Source organism: Danio rerio, chromosome 7, assembly GCF_052040795.2.
Source record: "Danio rerio strain M-AB ecotype USA chromosome 7, GRCz13ab, whole genome shotgun sequence".
Taxonomy (NCBI): domain Eukaryota; kingdom Metazoa; phylum Chordata; class Actinopteri; order Cypriniformes; family Danionidae; genus Danio; species Danio rerio.
In genome coordinates, this window is record NC_141027.1 from 78016229 (window position 1) to 78041107 (window position 24879).

General features: G+C 35.6%; 3 protein-coding genes across 4 annotated transcripts in view; 2 read left to right on the plus strand and 1 right to left on the minus strand.

Annotated features, from left to right (window-relative positions):
• acer2 (alkaline ceramidase 2) overlaps positions 1 to 24879 on the minus strand; it is a 55012-nt gene that overhangs the window by 19875 nt on the left and 10258 nt on the right. The window lies entirely within an intron of this gene.
• tyms (thymidylate synthetase) lies at positions 539 to 6817 on the plus strand. The gene is made up of 7 exons (NM_131760.2): positions 539 to 922; positions 2077 to 2150; positions 2276 to 2450; positions 3455 to 3556; positions 5128 to 5303; positions 5882 to 5953; positions 6562 to 6817. Exons 1-7 carry the CDS (start codon positions 703 to 705, stop codon positions 6697 to 6699), a joined length of 957 nt encoding a protein of 318 aa, NP_571835.2. The 5' UTR covers positions 539 to 702; the 3' UTR covers positions 6700 to 6817.
• On the plus strand, positions 13231 to 22215 carry adcyap1a (adenylate cyclase activating polypeptide 1a). Of its 2 annotated transcripts, NM_001328496.1 has the most exons (7): positions 13231 to 13702; positions 13879 to 13974; positions 15754 to 15888; positions 16113 to 16217; positions 18307 to 18441; positions 18899 to 19019; positions 21749 to 22215. In NM_001328496.1, exons 2-7 carry the CDS (start codon positions 13880 to 13882, stop codon positions 21755 to 21757), a joined length of 600 nt encoding a protein of 199 aa, NP_001315425.1. In that variant the 5' UTR covers positions 13231 to 13702; position 13879; the 3' UTR covers positions 21758 to 22215. The 2 variants fall into 2 exon arrangements, with proteins under 2 accessions (NP_001315425.1, NP_690841.1); NM_152885.2 differs by lacking the exons at positions 18899 to 19019; positions 21749 to 22215 and having other exon boundaries at positions 18307 to 18809.

The window sequence follows — 24879 nt, forward strand, 5'->3', positions numbered from 1 at the left end:
AGCTGGTCGACCAGCCTGGTTTTAGAGGGGTTTTGGCCATTTCCAGGCTGGTTTCCAGCCATTTCCAGCCTGGTCTTAGCTGGTTAGGCTGGAAAATGACCAGCTAAATCCAGCTAAAACCAGCTTGACCAGCCTGGTTTAAGCTGGACATAGCTGGTTTTGGCTGGACTCCCAGCCTGGCTAGGCTGGTCAAGCTGGTTTTAGCTGGTCATCTCCCAGCCTGACCAGCTAAGACCAGACTGGAAATGGCCAAAACACCTCTAAAACCAGGCTGGTCGACCAGCTAAAACCAGCCAACCAGCCTAGGCTGGTTTAAGCTGGATTTTTTAGTTTTAGTAGGGTTATAAAAAGTAAACTAACATAATGCATACAATAAGGTAAAATATGTTTTTTAAGGGATATATGAGTGGCATATTTTGAGTTTTGGTATCACTAGGCTAGTTTTTAAATTAGTTTTGCCTGGCCACTGCTTTCGTTTTGATGTAAACACCTGGCAACCCTGCAAGTCTCGTCCACTCTCCAGTGTTATAGGTGGCGGTATGGACTTTTCAAGATGTCTGACTGTTACCCGCCAAAAATCTAAAAGAAGAAGAAGACGAACAGTTTCGCGGCAAAAGCTCCATCGCCCTTGTTGTGCTGCAGGATTTCGCTGCCGTATATTTCACTTTGTTTTAAAACTAACCATCATCTCAGCTGAGGAAAATGCCCGACACGGCAGTGGAAGTGACAAATGGACATTGCGTTAACGGAGAAAGCAAGAAAGAAACAAACGGAGGGAAAAAGGAGTTTTCTCTGTTTTGCGACGAGCGCGGGTATTTGAGTCTGGTGGAGTTTATTTTGCAGAATGGAGCAAAGAAAGGCGACAGGACAGGCACAGGAGTGATCTCTGTGTTCGGGACACAAGCCAGATACAGTCTCAGAGGTCAGTCACATCTGTTAAATACACTGTCATTGCATTTAATCTCACTGGTGAGCTTTATAAATCAAATGAATGCAAGCCTACTGGGAGATCATGGTTGTTGCTAGAAGGGATACAGCTGCGGCCGGAAGTTAACAAGAATTATTTATATTGTTGAATTATCCATTAATTGTGTTTTATTAACATCTACCTCTATCCCAACCTCCAAAGTAATGTAAAAACAGCGATTATAAAGAGAGTTATTCATAATATTTATTCAATTATCCGTTAAATTGGGGTTTATTAACGTCTAACGTTATCCCTGACGTTACACATACCCTCACAGTAATGTAGAAACAGCTTTTATAACGAGAATTATTCATATTGTTTATTAAATTTACCTTAATATTCTGTTTTATTAATCTCTATCCCTATCTCAACCCTCACAATAATGTAAAAACAGCAATTATAAGGAGAATTATTCATATTTTATTAAATTAACCTTAATATTCTGTTTTATTAATGTCTATCCCTATCTCAACCCTCACAATAATGTAAAAAACAGTATTTATAATCAGAATAATTCATAATATTTATTAAATTACCCATTAAATAGTGTTTTATTAATGTCCAACCCAAACCCAACCATCACAGTAATGTAAAAACTGTATTTATAACGAGAATTATTCATATTGTTTATTAAATTACCCATTAAATATTGTTTTATTAACATCTACCCCTACCCTAACCATCACAGTATTGTAAAAACAATAATTATAACAAAAAATGTTCATATTTATTAAATTGTCTATTAAATTGTGTTTTATTAACGTCTACCCCTACCCCAACCATCATAGTAATATAAAAACAGTATTTATAATGAGAATTATTCATATTATTTATTAAAATACCCATTGAATAATGTTTATTAATGTCTAACCCTACCCCAACCATCACAGTAATGTAAAAAAACAGAAATTATAGCGAGATTTATTTATATAATTTAACATCTACACTTATCCCACTCCTCACAGTATTGTAAAAACGGTAATTATTTCGAGAATTATATATATTATTCATTAAATGATCAATTTATTTTTCATTAACGTCTACCCCAACGCTGAAACGTTTATAAAACACAGTCTGATCATAAGCTGTGCTCATTGTGCACCTTGCAGATCAGTTTCCGTTGCTGACGACCAAAAGAGTTTTCTGGAAAGGCATATTGGAGGAGCTGCTGTGGTTCATCAAGGTGGGAAATATCGCAAACGTTTTGTTTTTATTTATTTAGAAATATATGTAAATGTAGTGTTGTTTTTTGGTCATGAAATTTGTCTTTTTTTTTGCATTGAATTGCTTTTTATTTCTTCAATTCAGGGTTCAACAAACGCCAAAGATCTGTCGGAGAAGGGTGTGAGGATTTGGGATGCTAACGGCTCCAGAGAGTTTCTGGATAAGAACGGATTCACCGATCGGGAGGAAGGAGATCTGGGTCCAGTTTATGGATTTCAGTGGAGGCATTTTGGAGCCGAATACAAAGATATGCATACTGGTAACCTTTCTGATATTGAAAATGAAACAATATTTAGCTTTTTAGAGAGCTGTGTAGTAAATGAGATTAATTTACAACAGTCCTGTTTAATTATTAGAAACTAATGCACACCTGAGGTGGTTTCTATGCATTATTTTCTAATACTTCAATGTATTGGAGTCAATTATTCTGCTTATGCATAGTTCACAGCTGCAGCCACTGTTCAGATGTTATATTTCAGACCATTGTCAGGTTTTTGTCCTCAAACTGCTCCTGTGTGCTGCACTAGTTTCACACACATCTCCTCCAGTGATTTCTGACTGTTGTAGCTGTGAAATAACTCAACTCCTTCAGCGTAGTGATATTGAACTGTAATGCGCTCAAAACCTGCCGGCACTACTTTATCTGTCCATTTATCTGAAAATAACTGCACACCTAAGAATGCTCATCAGCCAATCAGAATCAGGCATTCAACAGCCTTGTACAGTAATATAAGTACTGAGTAGTTGACAATGGGCCATTGAATTATCAGATAATAATGCACACCTGAGGTGGTGAAGCAGAGATGGTGCATTATTATTGTGCTAATAATTGTTGTTCAAGATTTTTGACAGTTTTAGTTTTCAGCGTAGTGATATGGTGCTGTAATGTGCTCAAAACCTGCCGGAACTACTTTAGCTGTGCATTTATATGAAAATAAACCCACACCTTTATATTAGCCAATAACAATCAAGGATTCAACAGTCTAGTAGTATAAACAGTTTTTTTGCTTTATTTTCTGTTCTAGCAACTTGCTAATTCATGCTAACAACATGTTAATTCATACTAGAAAGAATATGCATTGGAGTAATATTAACATATGTTAAACTACATTTTAAAACCGTTACAGGATTATTATGCAGCTTATAAAACATTCTCAATTGAAAGTTTGGAAAATGTGTACAATTTGCAAATACTTCACTTTTACTGTACAGACTATAAGAATTGGTGTTTAAATCAGGATGTGATTTCTTCTCTTCATTAAGATTATTCTGGAGAAGGAGTCGATCAGTTACAGAAAGTTATTGACACCATCAAGTCAAACCCAGAGGACCGAAGGATCATCATGTGTGCCTGGAATCCTAAAGGTCTGAGTGGAATTCTTAACCCTGTTGTGGTTTCTAATTCTATTCTGTTCTGCTCTATTCTGTTCTGTTTTATTTCTGTTAAATTGTGTTCAGTTCCATTCTAATTCTTTTCTATTCTAGTTCTATTCTGCTCTGTTCTATTCTGTTCTGCTCGGTTCTCTTCTAATTCTATTCTGTTCAGATTCTATTCTGTTCTGCTCTTCTGTTCTATTTCTATTTTGTTCCATTCTGTTCTATTCTGCTCTGTTCTAATTCTGTCCTGCTCTGTTCTAATTCTATTCTGTTTTAACTCTATTCTGCTCTTCTATTTTAATTCTATTCTAATTCTGCTCTGTTCTATTCGGTTCTATTCTAATTCTGCTCTGTTCTAATTCTATTGTGCTCTGTTTTGTTCGGTTCTATTCTAATTCTGCTCTGTTCTAACTCTATTCTGTTCTGCTCTTCTTTTCTAATTCTATTCTGCTCTGTCCTATTGGGTTTTATTCTAATTCTATACTGTTCTGCTCTATTTTGTTCCATTCTGTTCTATTCTGCTCTGTTCTAATTCTTTTCTGTTCTGCTCTTCTATTCTAATTCTATTCTGCTCTGTTCTAATTCTATTCTGATTCTATTCAGTTCTGCTTAATTCTGCTCTATTCTGTTCTATTCTATTCTTGCACTGAATATCCAGTACTACCTTATAGGAATATTGTTATAATATAAATTATTATAGTAGTACATTTTTATTTTTTAGATATTTTTCTTTTAACTCTTATATTTAAGTCTTATATGTACTTCTGTCGTTATTGTTCTTATATTTATAGTTTGCTTAGTTATAAGTTCAGTAATTTAGCACTTTTAAATAATCCAGATTTCATTACAAAAATGAAGTGATGTTTTTATTTTAATGCAGCTTGTTGCTGAAAAGTCTTCTTATTTTTAGTTTGCAGTTTTTGTTAACAGTAGAATTGTTGACAGTTTAATGATTTTAGTATTTAAGAACAACTTCATGTAAGTTTGCAAGATGTATTTTATCTAATTGTTTTTGTTTGTTTAGGCTCTATTTCAATAGCAGATCATTCATTAATTGTTCTAGCAGCTATAGTACTTATTTTGCGTATTAATTTAAAACATTTTGGGTTTTTTAGTGCCTTGTTAAAAAAAAATCTAAGATTACAAGAGTACAGTCAAGATTATATGTAACGGACTTTATTTTCATAATATTAGAACTTTATTCTTGAAACTTTTGACTTCCCATAATAAATTATAGCATTTTTCTTACAGTTTACTCTTGAATTTGGCTTAATTCTCGAACTGTTATTTATGTATCCTCATAACTAGATTTGTATGCGGCACTAACACGCCATCGCAGTTTACATAATGTAAAATAATGTAATACATAAATGTAAAACCAATGAAATTTCTTCAATTCACAAGCATATATATATATATATATATATATATATATATATATATATATATATATATATATATATATATATTTAAGTAATCAACAATAATGACAGTATCGCATCGCACTGAAACTAAACATGTCACATTAAATGCATTTTCTCTTTAAACTGTATTGTCAGATCTCCCTCTGATGGCGCTGCCGCCCTGTCATGCGTTGTGTCAGTTTTACGTGTCGAACGGTGAGTTGTCATGTCAGCTGTACCAGCGATCGGGAGACATCGGTCTCGGTGTCCCATTCAACATCGCCAGCTACGCCCTGCTGACCTACATGATCGCCCACATCACTGGACTCAAGGTAAACACACACTTCCTAGTACATTAAAGGTGAGCTATTATGCAAAAATCACTTTTATAAGGGGTTGTGTGGCAGCAGTGTGTGAATATAATCAGCGACTAATGGTAAAAATGTATTCATTTTATTATAGAAACACTTTGATTGCCCTTTGTACGTGTCATCACACGGGGAAAGCCCCCGCCAATTAGTCATGATCTCTCCCTCATTAGCATCAGACTTTAGCCTTGTTTTTAAATCCACTATGCTGACACACAGGCATTTGTAGCCCCGCCTTCTTTTGAAAAGAGCACAATCTCATTTGAATTTAAAGCGACAGTCACCTAATTTTTGGATACAGTGTGCAGCCCTACATGGGACTAAAATGCTAAAATATGTTGCAATAAAACAATAATAATAAGTAGTAAGTTGTGAAATTTGGAATTAAGTAATTCAGACATCTGTGTTATCGTCATTAATATGCAAAAGCTTGTTTTCAGAAAAAAGTACATCCAAACTGATCAGACAAAGAAAGAAAGTCTAACAAAACGAAATAATTCTGAATGTGTATTGTACTCATGTTTGTTGTTTCGTCCTTGCAGCCTGGGGATTTCGTTCATACATTAGGTGACGCCCACATCTACACCAATCACATCGAGCCTTTAAAAGAGCAGGTATGTTGGAAACATATGTCTTTATACATGTCACGATATGCAAACTTTTCCTGCCCAGTGGTGGACCTGATCGAGTTGAGATGCACTCATTGATGCTACAGTAACCGAAGCACATGCTGTAAAGGCTCCACCCTCTTTTGGAAAAGGGGGCGGAGACTAACAGCCTATTTACATTTAAAGCAACATTTTGCTTTCAACTGAAAATATTATAGTAATATATAAAGTATAATTAATGATCTGTGAGGTCTATTGAGCGAAAACTTCAGACACTATTTGTAGACTTGTTTTAAAAGGACATGAAGGACTGCTGATGAAAAACAACCAATGAAAATGTCATAGATTTTGAATAAGTGTGGGAAAAAAATTAGAGGAAGGCAATAAAGTCTAATCAGTTTAAGAGACCTATTAGCAATGACTGTATCTCCAAATAGATACTTGAATAGAAAGCAAATAGACACCTTTTGTACTATATTTGATGAATATTTTATCTTAACTCATCAAAGTTGTCTAAATAAAATGTTTTTATCAGTACGCCTTCATATTTTCAAGTGTTTTATGGTGTAAAGTCTATAAATTACAGTATGTTAACACGTGTTTTGTGTCCACAGATTCAGCGAGAGCCGCGTCCGTTCCCCAAACTCCGGATTAAACGCAAAGTTGAACAAATTAATGATTTCTGTGCTGAAGATTTTGAGATCTATGATTATAACCCACATCCTACAATCAAAATGCAAATGGCTGTTTAGACCTAATAACTCTCTTAAATTGTGTTTTTTTTAAATGCACTTAATAATATTAGTTTTTGTTTGTTTGAAATTTTACATTTTAGAACATTTAAAATAAAGTATGGATGAAACCGCTTCATTTCTTTTGCATCAGTGAAGACAGTACTTGTTTAGTTGTTGTTTCCGCTGTCTGAAATTGATCATGCAGGCAGGAGTTTTATAATTTACACATCATTTGAGATGTTGTCGCTTTTTTGTTGTTAGGCTTTTTAAAGGGCCATGACACCCCCCACTTTCGGTTAAAGTCTACTTCAGAATTTTTTCAAAAGACGCATGATTAATGGGCGTGGAGCTCAGCGAGCATCGGGCAGGAGTGGGCGTGGCCAGCAGGGGAGAACGTGAGCGAACAACTGTTGTTGTCAGTTTGCTCACAAACTGAGACACAAAGCGTGAGGAGACGCATGAGTTTATAGTTTACAAAGTTAAAATGCAAAGAAATGAACAGTGATTTAATGCCCTGCTACATTTGTTATTCGTAATTTCATATACAGACAACCACAATTTATATCATTATAAAGATAAGTGTGTTCATGTAAACACTATAAATGAGGACTTCTCCCTCAATCCCCGTATCCAGCAGACTCAGTGCAGCAGGTCTCCTGACCTGTCTATTTTACCCATTAGCCCTGCTGGTAATCTGGAGGATTTAGGCAAACACAGCAGCACGGCGATGTGTCTGAATGTGAACGAACTCCTGATAAAAGACAGCGTCCGCCATTCTCTAATTCTCGTGCTGCTCTCCAGACAAAAATACTAGCAGCACACACACAGCTTTGCTGTATCGGCCCTGACAAGATCGCGGGGGAAAACATGCAACAAACCCCGTGGATGATGGAAACAAACGCATATGAGCCTTCATGAACGGCTAAATACTGTGCCGTGGGGGTTCGTGTCTCACAGCTCGGGCTTGACTCTGGCAGGTCTCATGAATAATTAAGCAGCCGGCTCTTCTCATAGGATAAGAAAACTACACTATGAATAATAATGAGAAACCGACACGTCATCATTGCACTTGCAGTTTTGCGCTACATCGCCGATTTTGATCCCTCCCAAAAAATCATTTTAAACCCGGAAGCTGAAATTAGCTGACAAAAGCTCAACATTATCCAGTTTTCCCCACAATTAAAGCTGACAGGTGCTAACATTGTCTTAACTGATGCTCAACACACACACATCTGTTAATACAAAAAAAAACATTCTCTGCGGTGTCCTGAACCTTTAAAAACTTACATGCTTTAACACAACCTATTTTTACACAATAAACTGCTGGTTATGCCTAGTTCAGACTGCGTGATTTTAGCCCTGATTTTGGCTCGCCTACAGGTTTTGAGAAATCGCGACAAATGACTGAAATCACAGGCAAATCTGTGCTCGTGCACGTGAGTGACAATCACACAGTATGAACTATCAAAGATGCGATCTGAGAGAATCGCCGATGAGTCGCAGATGCCTGTGAGATATTTGGCGTGCTGAATATCTGGAGCTGTCGGTGATTCAAATCATGCCGTGTGAATTGAGTTTTGACTGAAAATAACATCAGCGATCGCCTACAGCCAATGAGAGAGCGGGATTCACTTGTGTGTGCGTGTGTGTATACCTGCTGCAGGCCAGCGGGAGGCTGGGGGAGGAGTTAAAAGCGCTCTTTTTCGGTTTATTTGGACCTACGAAATGGAGGAAAACTAGTGGAGGTTTGACAGGACTCAGGATCAACCGTGTCTGTTTGACGCTTCATACAGAAAGAAATTAGTTTATTATCAACGTTGAGGAGAAATGGCTAATTCCCTTTAAACTCAGGTGAGCAAACATGTACATGTTCTACCCCATTAAAGGCTTCTTTCTCATTATGTAGTTAATAACAAAAAATATACGACGTGTTTTTGGCTGTGAGACGTCGTTTAGACGAAGTTGTCGGCGATTCTTCCTATAGTAAAGTCATGCAATGTGAAAGCCCCTGTCGCCGATCCATCTTACAGTGTAAACAAAGCAGCGACGAAACGCAAGCCCAGATAGTCAAGCAGTGTGAAAACATCTGTGACACGATGACTTTGAAAATCATGCAGTCTGAACTCGGCATAACACTTAATAATAACTACACACTATGAATAATTTATTAAGCATTAGCAAATAGTGAATTCATTATCTGTTAAGCATTAACTCTACATTAATAAACGTTAGTAAGCAGTTTTTAACTGCAGCTACAATGCTGTATTCTTGACTTTGGCTATTGCTAATGTTGCTTATACAATTGAGTGAATCACTCCTCTTTTTTTACACGATGCTAGTTTCTAAAGTCAACATAATAATCTGGCATTTAAGTGATATTTAAGCAGTGTAAAATACACAGACAGAGGAAGGAACAGGATAATTGGAGGCTAACAGTCTCTGAGCATGTAAATGTCCAAATGTCTTTTTAATTTGAGAAATATGACCTCAATATTTGCTTAAACATGTTGCACTCATGTTGACACTGTAGTATGCTATCCACACTTCCTTGTGCATAAAATAAACGTCATGTTCGCCCCATAAAGAGCAGAATTAAGCATATTTTGCTAATTAAGGCAAACAGAGACATATGCTCAGTGAGTTATAAAAGCAAGCACAGGTTATTGCACTGGACAAATGTGGATATAAGACAACGACACTGTCTGGCTGCCAGTTATAAGCAGAGTATATCAGTGTTTGTGTGTATTTAGGCTGACCATAGAGGTCTGAGAAACGCAATCAGGATTATTTACGGGGATTTTCTGGAAACTACTTGGAAATGAGCAATGAGTTTCCTTTTGTGTGTCTATTTTCAAAATGTAAAACCCAGCTAAGCTTTCATAACAATGTCCTGATCTCACATGTTTAGGGTTCTTCGCTCACATTTTCAAATGTGAAATGTATTTTGCACTATAATTAATGGATGTGTGAAATTGGATTGTTTCAATGCACACAATTTGACTTTCAGTGTCAACAAGCACAGCAGGCAATAAAATCTCTGTATTTGAGTCTATCATTGAGTCTATTTGACATGAGGGTACATTGAGACATATGTAAACAAATATGAAATGTCATGTTTAGTCATAATAAATGTCATAATTAAATACTGGCATATATATGTACGCAAACATTCATTCGTTTTCTTTTCATCTTAGTCTCTTTATTCATAAGGGGTCGCCACAGCCACAAACTTATCCATCACATGCTTTACACAGTGGATGCCTATCCAGCTGCAGCGCATCACTGGGAAACACCCATCTCACATACACTCATACACTACAGACAATTTAGCTTACCCAATTCACCTATAGCGCATGTGTTTGGACTGTGGGAGAAAACGGAGCACCCAGAGGAAACCCACGCCAACACGGGGAGAACATGCAAACTCCATACAGAAATGCCAACTGACCCAGCCGAGGCTCCAACCTTCTTGCTGTTGATTTGTGTGGTTGTATAGCGGTCCAAACAAACTTGTGGTAACGTTGTTGCTCACTTCAGATGAAATTTGGAGGAAACTCGAAAGCTAAATGTAAGCAATGGCCTTCTGAATAAAGGGGCTGCCAAGTCTTATTAAATATTTGAGGTTGTGGTTACCTGAACTTTCAAAAGAGAGTTTTGGAAATACGTGAAAGTAAATAATTTTTTCTTTACAGATCTTGCATGAGAAAATCATGCAAAAAAAGGTCACAGATGCACTTAAGAGCTAAGATCCATTGTTCACTTTAGTATTATCAAAAACTGGTAGTGCTGAGAGTCACGAGCCCGATAAAGCAAGTGTTTACAACTGTCGAGTCCCATGTAGGCGCTCCAGATGGAAAGTTTTGTTTTGTGTTTACCTTATAATTAAAATTGTTGCGCGTCTGCTGGTTCCCGCCACTGAATGAGCGAGTTTGAGCTACTTGTAGGAAGCGTTCAGAAAAAACAAAACACCAGAGGAAAAACTCGACACAGAGGAAAATAAACATCTTACTGTCAGCTAGCGTTTCAGAAGGGTTATTGCAGAGCAACACAAACAGCACACAGAACACTGAAAAAAATTATTCAGAGATGATTACTTGGATTTACTCAATTTTTTTAACGTTAAAAGGTTGTAAACAATATATTTGTGTGGAATTTAAACAAACAAATTAAGTTGAACATTATTAAACTTAATTTGTTTAAATTCAACACAAATAAATTGTTTGCGACAGTTCTGCATGCAACACTTTTCAGTGAAGTATAGATGCATGACTACACGCAAGTCAGGGTTATTCTAGTGATTTTGACTTTATTATCTAAATATTAAGACTTTAATCTACTATCTAAATATTAAGATTCATGCTGCTTGTTTAAACTACTTATTTAAAAGGAGCTGAATCATACAATTATTGAGATTTTTGGGACAACTTAAATGTTTTATGCTCAATTTACTTTAATCTGTTAAGTTAACTAATTGACTTGTGTTAAGACAAGTTGTGTGCAACCCTGCATTTTTTTACAGTGCATGTAATTATGCTTAATTCATTGTTATCACTATAGTAAGTGTTTGACTGTCACCTTAAATTAAAGAGTTACAGAGTTTCATCTGTGAAACACAAAAGTGAAAAACCCATTGACTTCTTTAGTATTTTTTTTCTGCTATGGAAGTCAATGGGTGCCAGCAACCTGCAATTTCTTTTGTGGTCAACAGAAGAAACTCTAGAACTCTTTGAGGATTAAAACCACATGAGAGAGAGTAAACGATGGGGTACTTTTCAGTTTGGGGTGAAGTATGCCTTTAATGAAGATTATTTGAATACTTTTGACGGCCGTTACCTTGCATAAGCTGGTAATGATGGAAGAGGTTAAAAACGACGAGTTGAAAATGTACGTCAGAGGCGTGACTCATCTCTGTACGTGCACTAGAGGAAAATGGCAGAGAAAAAGGGTACTTCTTTCCTCATTCGTGCACCATAACAAGTCTACATGCAGTCATGGCTTTGGATCTGAGGAGGCTGTGTTGCCAGATTTTACTAGTAAACAAATATATGATCAATTAGTCATGACAACATATGTTTTGATTAATTCTAACTTTATTAAACTAAGTTAATCATGCTCTAACTTAATTTTGTATGTTACACAAGCTGTTGCTATACAGTATATACATACATATATATATATATATATATATATAGACACACACTGGCCACTTTATTAGGTACACCTAACTAGTACCAGGTTGGATTCCCTTTTGCCTTCAGAACTGCCTTAATCCTCTGTGGGATAGATTCAACAAGATACTGGAAATATTCCTAGGAGATGTTGCTAGAGGTTTGTCAGCTGCACATCCATGATGCAAATCTCCCGTTCCACCACATCCCAAAGGTGCTCTATTGGATTGAAATCTGGTGACTGTGGAGGCCATTAGAGTACAGTGAACTCATTGTCATGTTCAGGAAATCGGTCTGAGTTCATTGGCACTTTATGACATGGTGTGTTACCCTGTTGGAAGTAGCCATCAGAAGATGGAGACACTGTGGTCATAAAGGGATGGACATGGTCAGCAGCAATACTCAGGTAGGCTGTGGCGCTGACACGATGTTCAATTGGTACTAATGGACCCAAAGTGTGCCAAGAAAATATCCCCACACCATTACGCCACCACCACAAGCCTGAACCGTTGATACAAGGCAGGATGGATCCATGCTTTCATGTTTGATGCCAAATTCTGACCCCACCATCCGAATGTGGCAGCAGAAATGGAGACTCATCAGAGCAGGCAACGCTTCTCCAATCTTCTATTGTCCAGTTTTGGTGAGCCTGTGTGAATTGTAGCCTCAGTTTCCTGTTCTTAGCTTACACCCGGTGTGCTCTTCTGCTGCTGTAGCTCATCCGCCTCAAGGTTGGCCGTGTTGTGTGTTCAGAGATGCTCTTCTGCAGACCTTGGTTGTAACGAGTGCTTATTTGAGTTACTGTTGCCTTTCCATCAGCTGGAACCAGTCTGGCCATTCTCCTCTGACATCAACAAGGTATGTGCGCCCACAGAACTGCCGCTCACTGGATATTTTCTCTTTTTTAGACCATTCTCTGTAAACCCTAGAGATGGTTGTGCATGAAAATCCCAGTAGATCAACATTTCCTGAAATACTCAGACCAGCCCGTCTGGCAGCAACAACCATGCCACGTTCAAAGTCACTTAAATCTCCTTTCTTTCTCATTCTGATGCTCAGTTTGAACTGAAGCAGATCACCTTGGCCAGGTGTACATGCCTAATTTGCATAAAAAATTGATTTAATTAGATGTACCTAATAAGGTGGCAGTTGAGTGTGTGTTTGTATATATATATATATAATTTTATTCATTTATTTTTTAAGCAAACTGGACAGGTGAGAGTTCAGTTTCTTTTATAAAATACTTGACTTGCAGCATTGAAAACTTTAAATCGGTTTTTATAAATGCAACACAAAGATTGATGCATGTGAAAAGCTTTTAATAATTGCATTTTTCCTTTTACAAATGGGATTGTTTTATAATATCTGAAAAATAAATGACTGAACCGACAAACAGTCAATCTGTTTATCTTTATGTGACGATTTAAAAAAAATTAATCTAAGCACAGAAAGTACAGTTGGCTCCTAATTAGACTTATTTGGGTCTATATTTGTATATGGAAGAAGGGAAATTGCGGTCGTGTCTCCATAGTAAAGGAGGATGACGTGGATCGACGCGATCTCCAACGCGGGGAGTGAAACGGTGCATAAGTAAGAGCTGGAAGAATAAAACTCGCGATACTGTAATGAGAGATGAAGACAAACGATATCTCGCCTCAAATCCGTCCGACTACGAAGACCTGAGAGAGAGAGAGAGGAAGGAAAGATCCAGACGCTGTGGGTAACAAAGTGACGCGTTGAAAAGTTTAAAGAGCAAGACTGGGAGAGAAAAAAGAAAGAGAGAGAGAGAGCTGGAGAATTTCATCTCATTCTGGACGCAGCCTACATTGGACAGCATCCGTCCGCTGCCGCAGGTAAATGCAAAACTTCTGCCAGATATTTTAATTCTTGATTTTGGGAATCGTACTTCATTTATAGCAATTAGAAACAGTTAAACCACAACTATACTAGATTATTACACAGGAATATCCAAGATTGAAAGTGCTTTTTAGACAGAAATATGGTACTAATGGATGTTTTTATTCTACAGAATGATTACGAGCAGCAAAACGACTCTTGCTTTCCTCATCTATGGGCTCCTAGTTCAATGCAATGTGTGTTCGCCTCTGAGTTACCCGAAAATCAGGTACGCATACGGAGCTTCATTGATATCAACGCACGGGCGAGGATTTGGAGTTTAGATCACGAGAAACGTTATTTAAGCGGTGAAAACGTGGCTATTAAATAACTATTTGATGAATAAAGAAGTTATTAGCTTGACAAATATAATATTATAACTTTGAGCACATTTTACTGAGGAAATTTTTAAGTAGCTTATTCAAGACAGGTGAGTAATATCGCGGAAATTGATTCACTCAAAATAATTAATTCTGTTAAAAACTTTTGTTTCTTATTTTAAACACAAACTAATATATTTTGAAGAAAGCCGAAAACCTCAACATAAACATATTCCCATATTGCATATTCGTTTTTCCTATAAAAGTCAAGGGTTACAGGTTTTAGCTTTCTTAAAAACACTTGGCTAATAAATAACTATAATTAATAAAGAAGTTATTAGCTTGACAATTACCTAATATTGTAACTCTGAACACATTTTATTAAGGACGAATTAAAATGCAAGTAGCTTGATTTAAGACATCGCGGAATTAAAGGGATAGTTCACTCAAACATTTTAATTCTCTCATTTTCTCACCTGTCTTTACCTTTTTTTCTTATTTTAAACACAAAGTAATATGTTTTGATTCCCATATTGCATATTTGTTTTTCCTATAAAAAAAATCAATGTTCACAGGTTTTTACCTTTCTTAAAAACATGTGGCTAACAAATAACTATTTGATGAATAAAGAAGTTATTAGCTTGACAAATATTCAATCCTATAACTTTGAACACATTTCGCTGAGAACTAACTGAAATTTTAAGTAGCCCAACTGCGTTCATGTGAGTTAATATCACGGAATTGGGCATAGTTCACTCAAAAATTAAAATTCTGTCATCTTTTTCCTCCTTTCACCTCTTTGACTTTTTAAAAAAAAAACTAAATAATATATTTGGAAGAAATCTGGAAACCTCTAACCATCGAGTCCCATATAGCCTATTTGTTTTTTTTAACAAAATCAATGGTTTAATGCTTTCAGCTTACTTCAAAACAGATTCTGTTCAAGAAATTAATGTTTGGAACTACACTGTACAAAGAATATGAACATTTAGTCATGACAGCCTGTTTTAGTGCATTGTAACTTATTAAACTAAGTTGATCATGTTATAACTTAATTTGTATAAGTTATGCAAGCAGTTTTAAATCAGTTTTACATAAGTTCAATTGACTCATAAGGTTAATCTGATTCAGCTTTAAAATTCAAGGCGACTAGGAATTTTTACAATGTACACGAGGGGTAATCAGTGAGTAAATGTTCATTTTGGGGTGAATTATCCCTTTTTAAAATAGACGTTTTCATTTATTATTGTTTTATTTGGAATAACCTGACATTATGATCATAAATAATCTCATAATTTAGGCTATATCAAATCTAAAATAAGCTTTAAAATGATCACGAATCAATCAGTTAATCATATTTGGTTCTCATTAGCAGGATAAACTCATATTTAAAGTCTAGTCACTTATTTCTAAATTCTAAGAAACTCTAATAGTCTCATTTCTATTGGACTTCATTCAACGAGTGTGTTAAAACCAGTTTACACAGACGAAAGGGAAACGATAAGTCATAATATATCCATTTTGGGGACATATTTGTTGAATTATCTATAATAGCCTAATATATGCATTTTAAATATTTAATGCAAGGCCTTAATTAGTTGAAACTAAAAGTGCAGTCAGCTAGATCTATTTCACATTAATAGCTAAAGTAACTTTTACAAATGAAATGCCTTGATGTCTTGTTCTAGAATGGAGACTGCAGGATTTGATGAGGAGGGAAACTCATTAACGGATGTAACATTTGACAGTGACCAGATCACTATACGAAGCTCTCCTACAGTCACTGAAGACGCATACACGTTATTTAGTCCTCCATCAAAAAGGTGATCTTCATACTTTACCTCCACACTCCCATTGCAGGCATGTTTATCATTGTAATCGGTCAGGTCTGTTTTTCTGCGTTAAGGCATTTGGTGCACCTGCTGATTTATGCAAAGACATGAACTGGAGAGACTGAAAAGTCATGACAACTGTGATGTTCTATTAGATGACAGATATTAATTTTGCATCTCTACGTGTTTGTACAATCTGCCGTTTTGTCGCGCAGACTGGAAAGGCACGCTGACGGGATGTTTAATAAAGCCTACAGGAAAGCGCTCGGCCAGTTATCCGCGAGGAAGTACCTGCATACACTGATGGCAAAACGTGTTGGGTAAGAAAGACTATATCTTCATCTTAATCTCTCTCTCTCTTACTTATCCATTATATGTCTTAATTTATCTTATAGGTCTTTGTTTACATTAGACTATGCTTTTTCGAATGTTACGTCAGGGTTTAGACATTCAATAAATTTTATTTCTGTCGAAAATTCGACATTCATGACATCAACAGAGGGAAAAAGGCGCGCTTATAGAACGTGTTCGATTCTGCACTTTAAAACGTTCGATTTGAGAACGCGGGAAGTTTTTACGCAAGGTGCAACTAAACCGACCTCTGAAACGCATTAGACTATTAACACAAATGCGTTTAAGTGATATTACCTCATTACGACTCTTTCTGAAAGAGTGTTTCTCCGGTGTTCTGGCTTGAGTGCTTTGTCTTGAATGCTCTCTTTACCTAACTCTCATATAAGTAGCTTATATTTATTTTACTTGGAAATATTTTAGTCATTTCTTTTATGTACTTTATATATTTTTTTCCGGTTTCACATAATTAATTTGTTGATTAGAGTATTCCTTAAGGTTTGTAGACCTTCAGTAAGACTTTCAGTGATTCAGTTTTATATTCATGGAAGAATAAATAATTGGTCCAATAGAACGTGTTCGACGCAGATGCAAAACGCGGGAATTTTGCAACTTTTTTTTAAACAATGAGTAAATTAACATAACTGTGCCTATAGGCATACGATAACCGTTTTCAAAGTATACCGTGGTTTGGAAAAGTCAAGGTTTTAAAATCGTCAAGATTTTCTGCGATACCAACACAATCTCACGGCAATTCGTAACTCTTTGATTTAGTGGCTAATTTGTATGAATTGTACGATCTAATTCGTACAATTTAGTAGGATTTGTTCATCCCGATATGATGGTTGGTTTTAGGGGTGGGGTTAGGTGCCACGCCTTCTTTTTAAAACAGTACAATTTTGTAAAACTAAACTAGCCACTAAACTGGCAAAACTAAAATACTTATGTTTTCGCGTGAGATCAGGCTGGCCATACCGTTCCTAAGGTATGTGTAAGATTTTTTATTTATTTATTAAATTTTTTTAGGACAACAATATCTCCGGCAGAAAATATGCCGTTTTAAAAAACAAATAAAGACAGCAGAAGTCAATAATTCATTTGGCCTGACACATTTACTGTTCTAAAATAGTTTAAATGTTCCCCATATATTAATAACATATATTGTGTTCAAAAGGAAAACAAGTTTTTGTTTTTTTACCCAGACATTTAAAAAGAATATATTTTAAAGCAGTAATCACAATACCGCGAAACTGTGATATTTTTATCCAAGGTTATCACACCGTCAGAATCTTATACCAGCCCATGCCTAACTGCCTAACCCTCAATATTCACACAAATTATTTAGCTATATATAGTTTCAGTTATATTACCTCACTTAAATCCAAACACAAATATCACATAATTGCCACCAAACATTTAATAGATGTCTAATAGACATCTAAACATAGGCAGGTTGGCTAAAACAGGGCTAAATTTGGGCGGTCAGTGAAAATCTAATAGACGTTTAAGAAGAGTCCAAAAGGCATCAAATAAAAAGATAGACTTCACAGTCATTCATTCATTTTCCTTTAGCTTATCAAAGGTCGCCACAGCGGAATGAACCGCCAACTATTCCAGCATATGTTTTACGCAGTGGATGACCTTCCAGCTGCAACCCAAACACTGGGAAACACAGATACACTCTTATTCAAGAAACACTCATACACTACGGCCAATTGAGTTAATGTGTTTGGACTGTGGAGGAAACCCACGCCAACATAGGGAGAACATGCAAACTCCACACAACTGCCAACTGACCCAGCCGAGGCTTGAACCAGCGACCTTCTTGCTGTGAGGCGACAGTGCTAACCACTGAGCCACCGTGCCGCCACATGGGTTGTCATTATTGTGTAATATTCCTAGACGTGTACTAAATTTTAACTGACAGACCCAATTTAGCCTTGTTTTAGCCGAGCCATCTATGTTTAGACGTCTATTAGACTTATTTCAAACACAAAATGCTGTGTTCGGGTGTTTCTGATGGCTTCTTGAATGCTTTGTCCTATTTCTCTAACGCAGAGGAGGGAGCACAACAGAAGACGACAATGAACCACTCTCAAAACGTCACTCGGACGGGGTTTTCACGGACAGCTACAGTCGCTACCGGAAGCAAATGGCCGTGAAGAAGTATCTGGCCACGGTCCTTGGCAAAAGGTATAGACAGAGATATAGAAGCAAAGGACGGCGGCTCGCTTATTTGTAGAATTTTTCAAATGCGTCTCTCTCTAACCATCAATGTACAGCTCCTGTAGCAAGTCACTATTAAGGCTATGGACCTGTGTCCTTTCTAAACGTGTATTTATGTATTAAGTAAAGATATTACAATGAATATTTTGATAATAATATTGCTTTTCTTTTGTACTGACGCACCTGACAATGCAACAATCTGCCTTGTGAATCAGTCGTATAGTCTGAACTTTGAACAAATCTAACTATACTACTTATTTATTTATTTATTCACTTGTTTGTTTATCATGCTTGCTCCAATACACTGTCTATTAAATACATCAGTCTGAATATGAGTAAATAAATAGTCTCAATGACTACTTTGAATGAAACCGTCCTTCTTTCACTCCTGACATTAAGAAAGAAGTGTTTTTATTTACAACAGCCCTGAAGACTTAGATTTGCACCAATTTCTACAAGACGTAGACTTTGGTGTGCTCCCGGATGAGGATGAGATTGAGGCTTTTTTGTTGGATTGGCTGAGACAGTTTTCTTCTGAATTCCCGGTGAGTTTTTATAAGGCTCAGAGGGCTGTCTCTCGCTCTGTTCATACGCTTTTACTCACATTAAATTCTTCACTTCCCATCTTTGGCTTAAATCCAAGTCATTCATCTCTTGCACAAACCTTTTAACTATTAGTAATGCTCTACCTTTGATTCTGTTCTGAAATATTTAGCCTGTAACTGATCAAATAACGCTGGATCTAAATGGCATCTTCAGCATTCTTAATTGATTAAACACTTTCCACTTCCTCCTGACTTTTACTGAATGTGCCTTTGTTGCCTTTTGAATCTTCACCAAAGAATTAAAGTCTTTGTCTGTGAATTTGTGTCTTGTGTATTACAATTTATTAGTCAGTGGTTTGTGATTCTTCTTCTTTTTTCCCCCCACAATTTTCTATCCTATCTTTCTCACCATGCACCTCTCTCAAATTACAGTCATACTTTCGTTTTTCTCACTAACAAAAACTGTCTGTGCATTTTGCATTTCAGAGTTACCATTTTCTGTCATTTATTCGGCTAAACTCAAGAATATTGGGTAGTTTTAATTCAACTTTGGGTCTAATATGGACAAACCCAACTATTTGGGTTTGTCCGTATATTTGGCCCAATGTTGGGTTACAACAACCCAGCATTTTTAAAATGTAGTACTTGTAATTTCACAGCTCTCACCATGCACCTCTCTCAAATCAGTGATAATTTTGTATCTCTGTCTAACAAAAACTGTATCGATATTGACATTTGTCCGTGCATTTTAAATTTCAGAGTTACCATTTTCTGTCATTTACTTGGCTAAACTGAAAAACATTGGGTTGTTTTAACTCAACTTTGGATCTAATATGGACAAACCCAACCATTTGGACTTGTCCATATATTAGGCCCAACGTTGGGTTACAACAACCCATCATTTTTAAAAGTGTAGTACTTGTAATTCCACAGCTCTCACCATGCACCTGTCTCAAATCACTCATACTTTTATTTCTCTGACTAACAAAAACTATATCAATATAGACATTTCCGTGCATTTTGCATTTCAGAGTTATCTTTTTCTGTCATTTATTTGGCTACACTCAAAAATATTGAGTTGTTTTAATTCAACGTTGGGTCTAATATGGACAAACCCAACCATTTGAGTTTGTCCGTATATTTGGCCCAACATTGGGGTACAACAAACCAGCATTTTTAAAAGTGTAGTACTTGTAATTCCACAGGTCCCACCATGCACCTGTCTCAAATCAAAGTCATACCTGTGTTTCTCTGACTAACAAGAACTGTATCGATGTAAACATTTGTCTGTGCATTTTTAATTTCAGAGTTATCATTTCCTGTCATTTATTTGGCTACACTCAAAAATATTGGGTTGTTTTAACTCAACGTTGGGTCTAATATGGACAAACTCAACCATTTGGATTTGTCCATATGTTTTGCCCAATGTTGGGTTACAACAACCCATCATTTATAAAAGTGTAGTACTTGTAATTCCACAGCTCTCACCATGCACCTGTCTCAAATCACTCATACTTTAATTTCTTTGACTAACAAAAACTGTATCGATATAGACATTTGTCCGTGCATTTCAAATTTCAGAGTTACCATTTTCTGTTGTTTATTTGGCTACACTTAAAAATGCTGGGTTGTTTTAACTCAGGGGTGTCTAAACTCCATCCTGCATAGTTAAGCTTCAACTTCCTTCAACACAGCTGCCTGAAAGTTTCCAGTATAGACCATTTTGAGGGATGTAAACAATAACAATGGTCCAAATGTATTTCCTTTATTACATTTTTTTAATTTCCAAAGCTTCTAAGAATCCAAAAAGCTCCACATATTTATAAATAATGCTATGGCAGCCGTTTTAACATTAAGATATGATTAAATTGGCTCCTGTTACAGTTATGAAATAGTTTGGCAACAAACCAGTGATATCACCTCATTGAAATGATCTATACTTAGTAAGAGCTTGATTAGCTGGTTTAGGTGTGGTTAATTGGGGTTGGAACTAAAATATGCAGGACACTGGAGTTTGGACACCCCTGTTTTAACTCAACTTTTGATCTAATATGGACAAACCCAACCATTTGGGTTTGTCTGTATATTTGGCCTAACGTTGGGATACAAGAACCCAGTATTTTTGAAAGTGTAATACTTGTAATTTCACAGTTGAATTGAATTTCTGTATTGATCCCTTATGCATTCAAGACTTAATTTTTTAATCAAGTTAATTAAAGTTAAATGAAAGGTAATGTCATGATGAGGTAAAACCAAGTTTACAACTTACACTAAACAATGCTGGGTTTTATCAACCCAATATTGGGTCAAATGGACAAACCCAAATGTTTTATTTAAATGTAATTGGAAACAAATAATGAACCAAATGGTTGGATTTATCCAAATTTAACCCAACATTGGGTTAATACAACCCAGCATTTTTTTTTAGAGTGCACCCTGAATCTGGAAGTATGTGACAACATTATATATGCCTAAAATTGTTAGTGAAGTACACTGTAAAAAAATGATGCTATCAATCGTTAAAGTTGGGTCAAATTAACTTCACAAGTCATTTCAACTTAAACTCTTAAGCTGACTTGATTGAAATCTGATTCCCTTATATAAAACCCATCCCATCATGACTTTCTGATTGTATAATTGTTTTACAGTGTACTCGCATATCTGTCTACATGTATGTTTGCGTGCAAAAGGGCCAACGTGTGAAATCAATCTGTGTTTAATTCCTGCAGGCTTTGTGACACAGGAGGCAGCTAGCGGCTTGGGTGCCTTTGCTTCATCTTTAAAATGGCCACCAATTTCAGATGGCACATTAGTGGCCCTCCAAATGCTGCAATCACCTGCTCACACGTCTCCCAAATATTTCTCACATAACATAATTGGTTAACATGCCACCCGGCTCTGCCTTTCCGGTTAACTTCTCTATGCATAGTGTGTTGTATCTGTACAGCGTTCATTAAACATGACCAATCTTGAAATTCATTTTGTGTGCAGAAACTGTGCCCGAAGCCTTACTTAAACGTTGAGATCGAGCTCTGTGTCTTGTGTTGATCATTAGTGCTATAACACATGGGAGCCACACAGGGTCTCCATTATATATATATATATATGTAAGGAAAAAAAAAACGAGATAAAAAACAAACAAAAAAAACAACAACTGTGCTGTAAGATTTGTATGAATAAATTTTTGTAAACAACATAATTCCGTCTAATCTTTGAAACTCATAAGTTACGAGGAAAGAGATGTATATTGTCTGCATTACATTCAAAGCCAAATGCCAGAATATACGTGGACCACAAGACCAGTTTTAAGTGTAAATGTTTGGTAATTGTGATTTATTCATTCATTTATCCATTTATAATAAGCTTTCCACTGATGTGATTGGACGATATTTGACCGAGAAACAAATATTTGGAATCTGAGGGTTCAGAAAAATCAAAATATTGAGAAAATCGCTGATAAATTTTCTAAATTAAGTACTTAGCGATATAAAATACCATTTAAAGTTAAGTTTTAATATATGTACAAAGGGAAATTTACTTAACTTGTTCACTGAAGATAATTTGACAATATTATTTTAATAATAATTGGCTTACAGTTGAAAATTGTAAATCATACAATGCATTTTTCTTTGGCTTTTTCCACAAATATACCAACTGGTTTAGAGGTCCAGGGTCACATATATGATAAAAAAAATAATCTAATGAAGTAAAATGTGAAATTAATCGCAAGAAAAGCAAAGAAAACGCTTCATGCATAAGTGACTTAAATGTAAAGGGAAAGCTACACCTGTCTACAGTATGTGTGTGTATTTGTGTGTTTCTCCCACCAGGCTGACTGGTGTTATACAGTGCAAAGACACCAGGATAAGGAGAACCTTTTAGTTCCTGTCAGAACAGATCAGAGCTAATAATCTCACACTGGACCCCTGCGTGGCTGCAGCACAGCAGGCAAACGCACTGACCTTTACTGACTCCAATACATTCAGCTTGTTGACTGATCGCAAGCAAACATTCAGACAATTCACTGTCCAAGCTTAGTAATTTGGGTTAAAAGGCCAATCACATTTTATTTTAAGGTACAATTCTCACTATTAACAAGCTATTAAACTCAAACTCCTTATTAGTTAATAAAGCAGCAGTTGGGTTTAGGTATTGAATTAGGGATGTAGAATAAGATCATGCAAAATATGTACTAAATAAGTAATAAACAGCCAATATCCTAATCATAGGCAGGTAATAAGCCAAGCTATTAGTGATTATTAGTACTTGTTAACAAACAATTAACTATGGCTTTTGGCTCAATAAATTAATTAAATTAACAGTTATTTTGGTAGTAATTGGGTTTGGGTATTGCATTGGATTATGTAGAATAAGATCATGCAAAATATATAGTTTATAAGTAGTAATATACAGCTAATATCCTAATTATAGGCAGGTAAGAAGCCACTAAATACTAGTGATAATTAGTACTTATTAACAAACATTAATCATGACTTTTGGCTCAATAAATTAATTAAATGAATAGTTGTTATGGCAGTAGTTGGGTTTAGGTTTTGAATTAGGGATGTAGAATAAGATCATGTAAAATATGTACTTTATAAGTAGTCATAAACAGTTAATATCTTGATTGGTAATGAGAGAGAGTTTTAATTTATTGCCATTTCAGCTTCCATGGCTGCGTCATGGCAAAAAGAAAATGTATCAAGTTTATCACGTTTTATAAATACCAATTTTCTATAATTATAAAACTATTCTAACAATTAAAAGTCATCAACAGCAATAAATAATGTCCAATGTAAAATACATAAATAACAATAATGACAATATATAAGATTAAAAAAAAAAATCTAAAACAGTTTTTTAAGGTTTCCTTTTGATAAAAAAATATGTACAATTTTTGATGGATTCATATTTAAAAATATTTCCTTTAAAGTCTCTCCAGATAAATATTGTTGTCTGATAACCATAAAAATGGGGTTTCTGTTGCAATATAGACATTTTGGTGGTTCTTTTCCTTTAAGTAAAAGTTTCTTGATTGGTAATTATCCACCAGTTATTAGTGAGAATTAGTACTTGTTAACAAACCATTAGCTATGAATTTTGGCTCAATAAACTCATAATTTGCTGCTAAGGTGGGTTTTGGTATTGGCTTAGGGATGTAGAATAAGATCATGCAAAATATGTGCTTTATTAATATTAATAAACAGCCTATATCTTACTTATAGGCTGGTAATAAGCCACTAGTTATTAGTGATAATTAGTAGGTATTAACAAACAACTATGACTTTCAGCTTAATAAACTCCTAATTTGCAGCTTATTAATAGTTATTAAGGCAGTAGTTGGGTTTAAGTATTGTATTGGGGATGTAGAATAAGATCAGGCACAATATGTACTTTATAAGTAGTAATAAACAGCTAATATCTTAATTATATGCTGGTAATAAGCCACTAGTTATTAGTGATAATTAGTATTGATTAACAAACCATTAGCTATGAATTTTGGCTCAATAAACTCATAATTTGCTGCTAAGGTGGGTTTTGGTATTGTATTAGGGATGTAGAATAAGATCATGCATAATATGTGCTTTATTAATATTAATAAACAGCCTATATCTTACTTATAGGCTGGTAATAAGCCACTAGTTATTATTGATAATTAGTAGGTATTAACAAACAATTAACTATGACTTTCAGCTTAATAAACTCCTAATTTGCAGCTTATTAATAGTTATTAAGGCAGTAGTTGGGTTTAAATATTGTATTAGGGATGTAGAATAAGATCAGGCACAATATGTACTTTATAAGTATAAACAGCTAATATCTTAATTATATGCTGGTAATAAGCCATTAGTTATTAGTG

What these genes read in the sequence shown, in the direction of transcription:
- tyms (NM_131760.2), top strand. Translation starts at nt 703, where the DNA reads ATGCCCGACACGGCAGTGGAAGTGACAAATGGACATTGCGTTAACGGA. An exon ending in GTGTGCCTGGAATCCTAAAG is followed by an intron (nt 3,557 to 5,127) that starts GTCTGAGTGGAA and finishes CTGTATTGTCAG; the next exon opens with ATCTCCCTCTGATGGCGCTG. An exon ending in CCCACATCACTGGACTCAAG is followed by an intron (nt 5,304 to 5,881) that starts GTAAACACACAC and finishes TCGTCCTTGCAG; the next exon opens with CCTGGGGATTTCGTTCATAC.
- adcyap1a (NM_001328496.1), top strand. Translation starts at nt 13,880, where the DNA reads ATGATTACGAGCAGCAAAACGACTCTTGCTTTCCTCATCTATGGGCTC. An exon ending in CTGAGTTACCCGAAAATCAG is followed by an intron (nt 13,975 to 15,753) that starts GTACGCATACGG and finishes GTCTTGTTCTAG; the next exon opens with AATGGAGACTGCAGGATTTG. An exon ending in GCCACGGTCCTTGGCAAAAG is followed by an intron (nt 18,442 to 18,898) that starts GTATAGACAGAG and finishes TATTTACAACAG; the next exon opens with CCCTGAAGACTTAGATTTGC.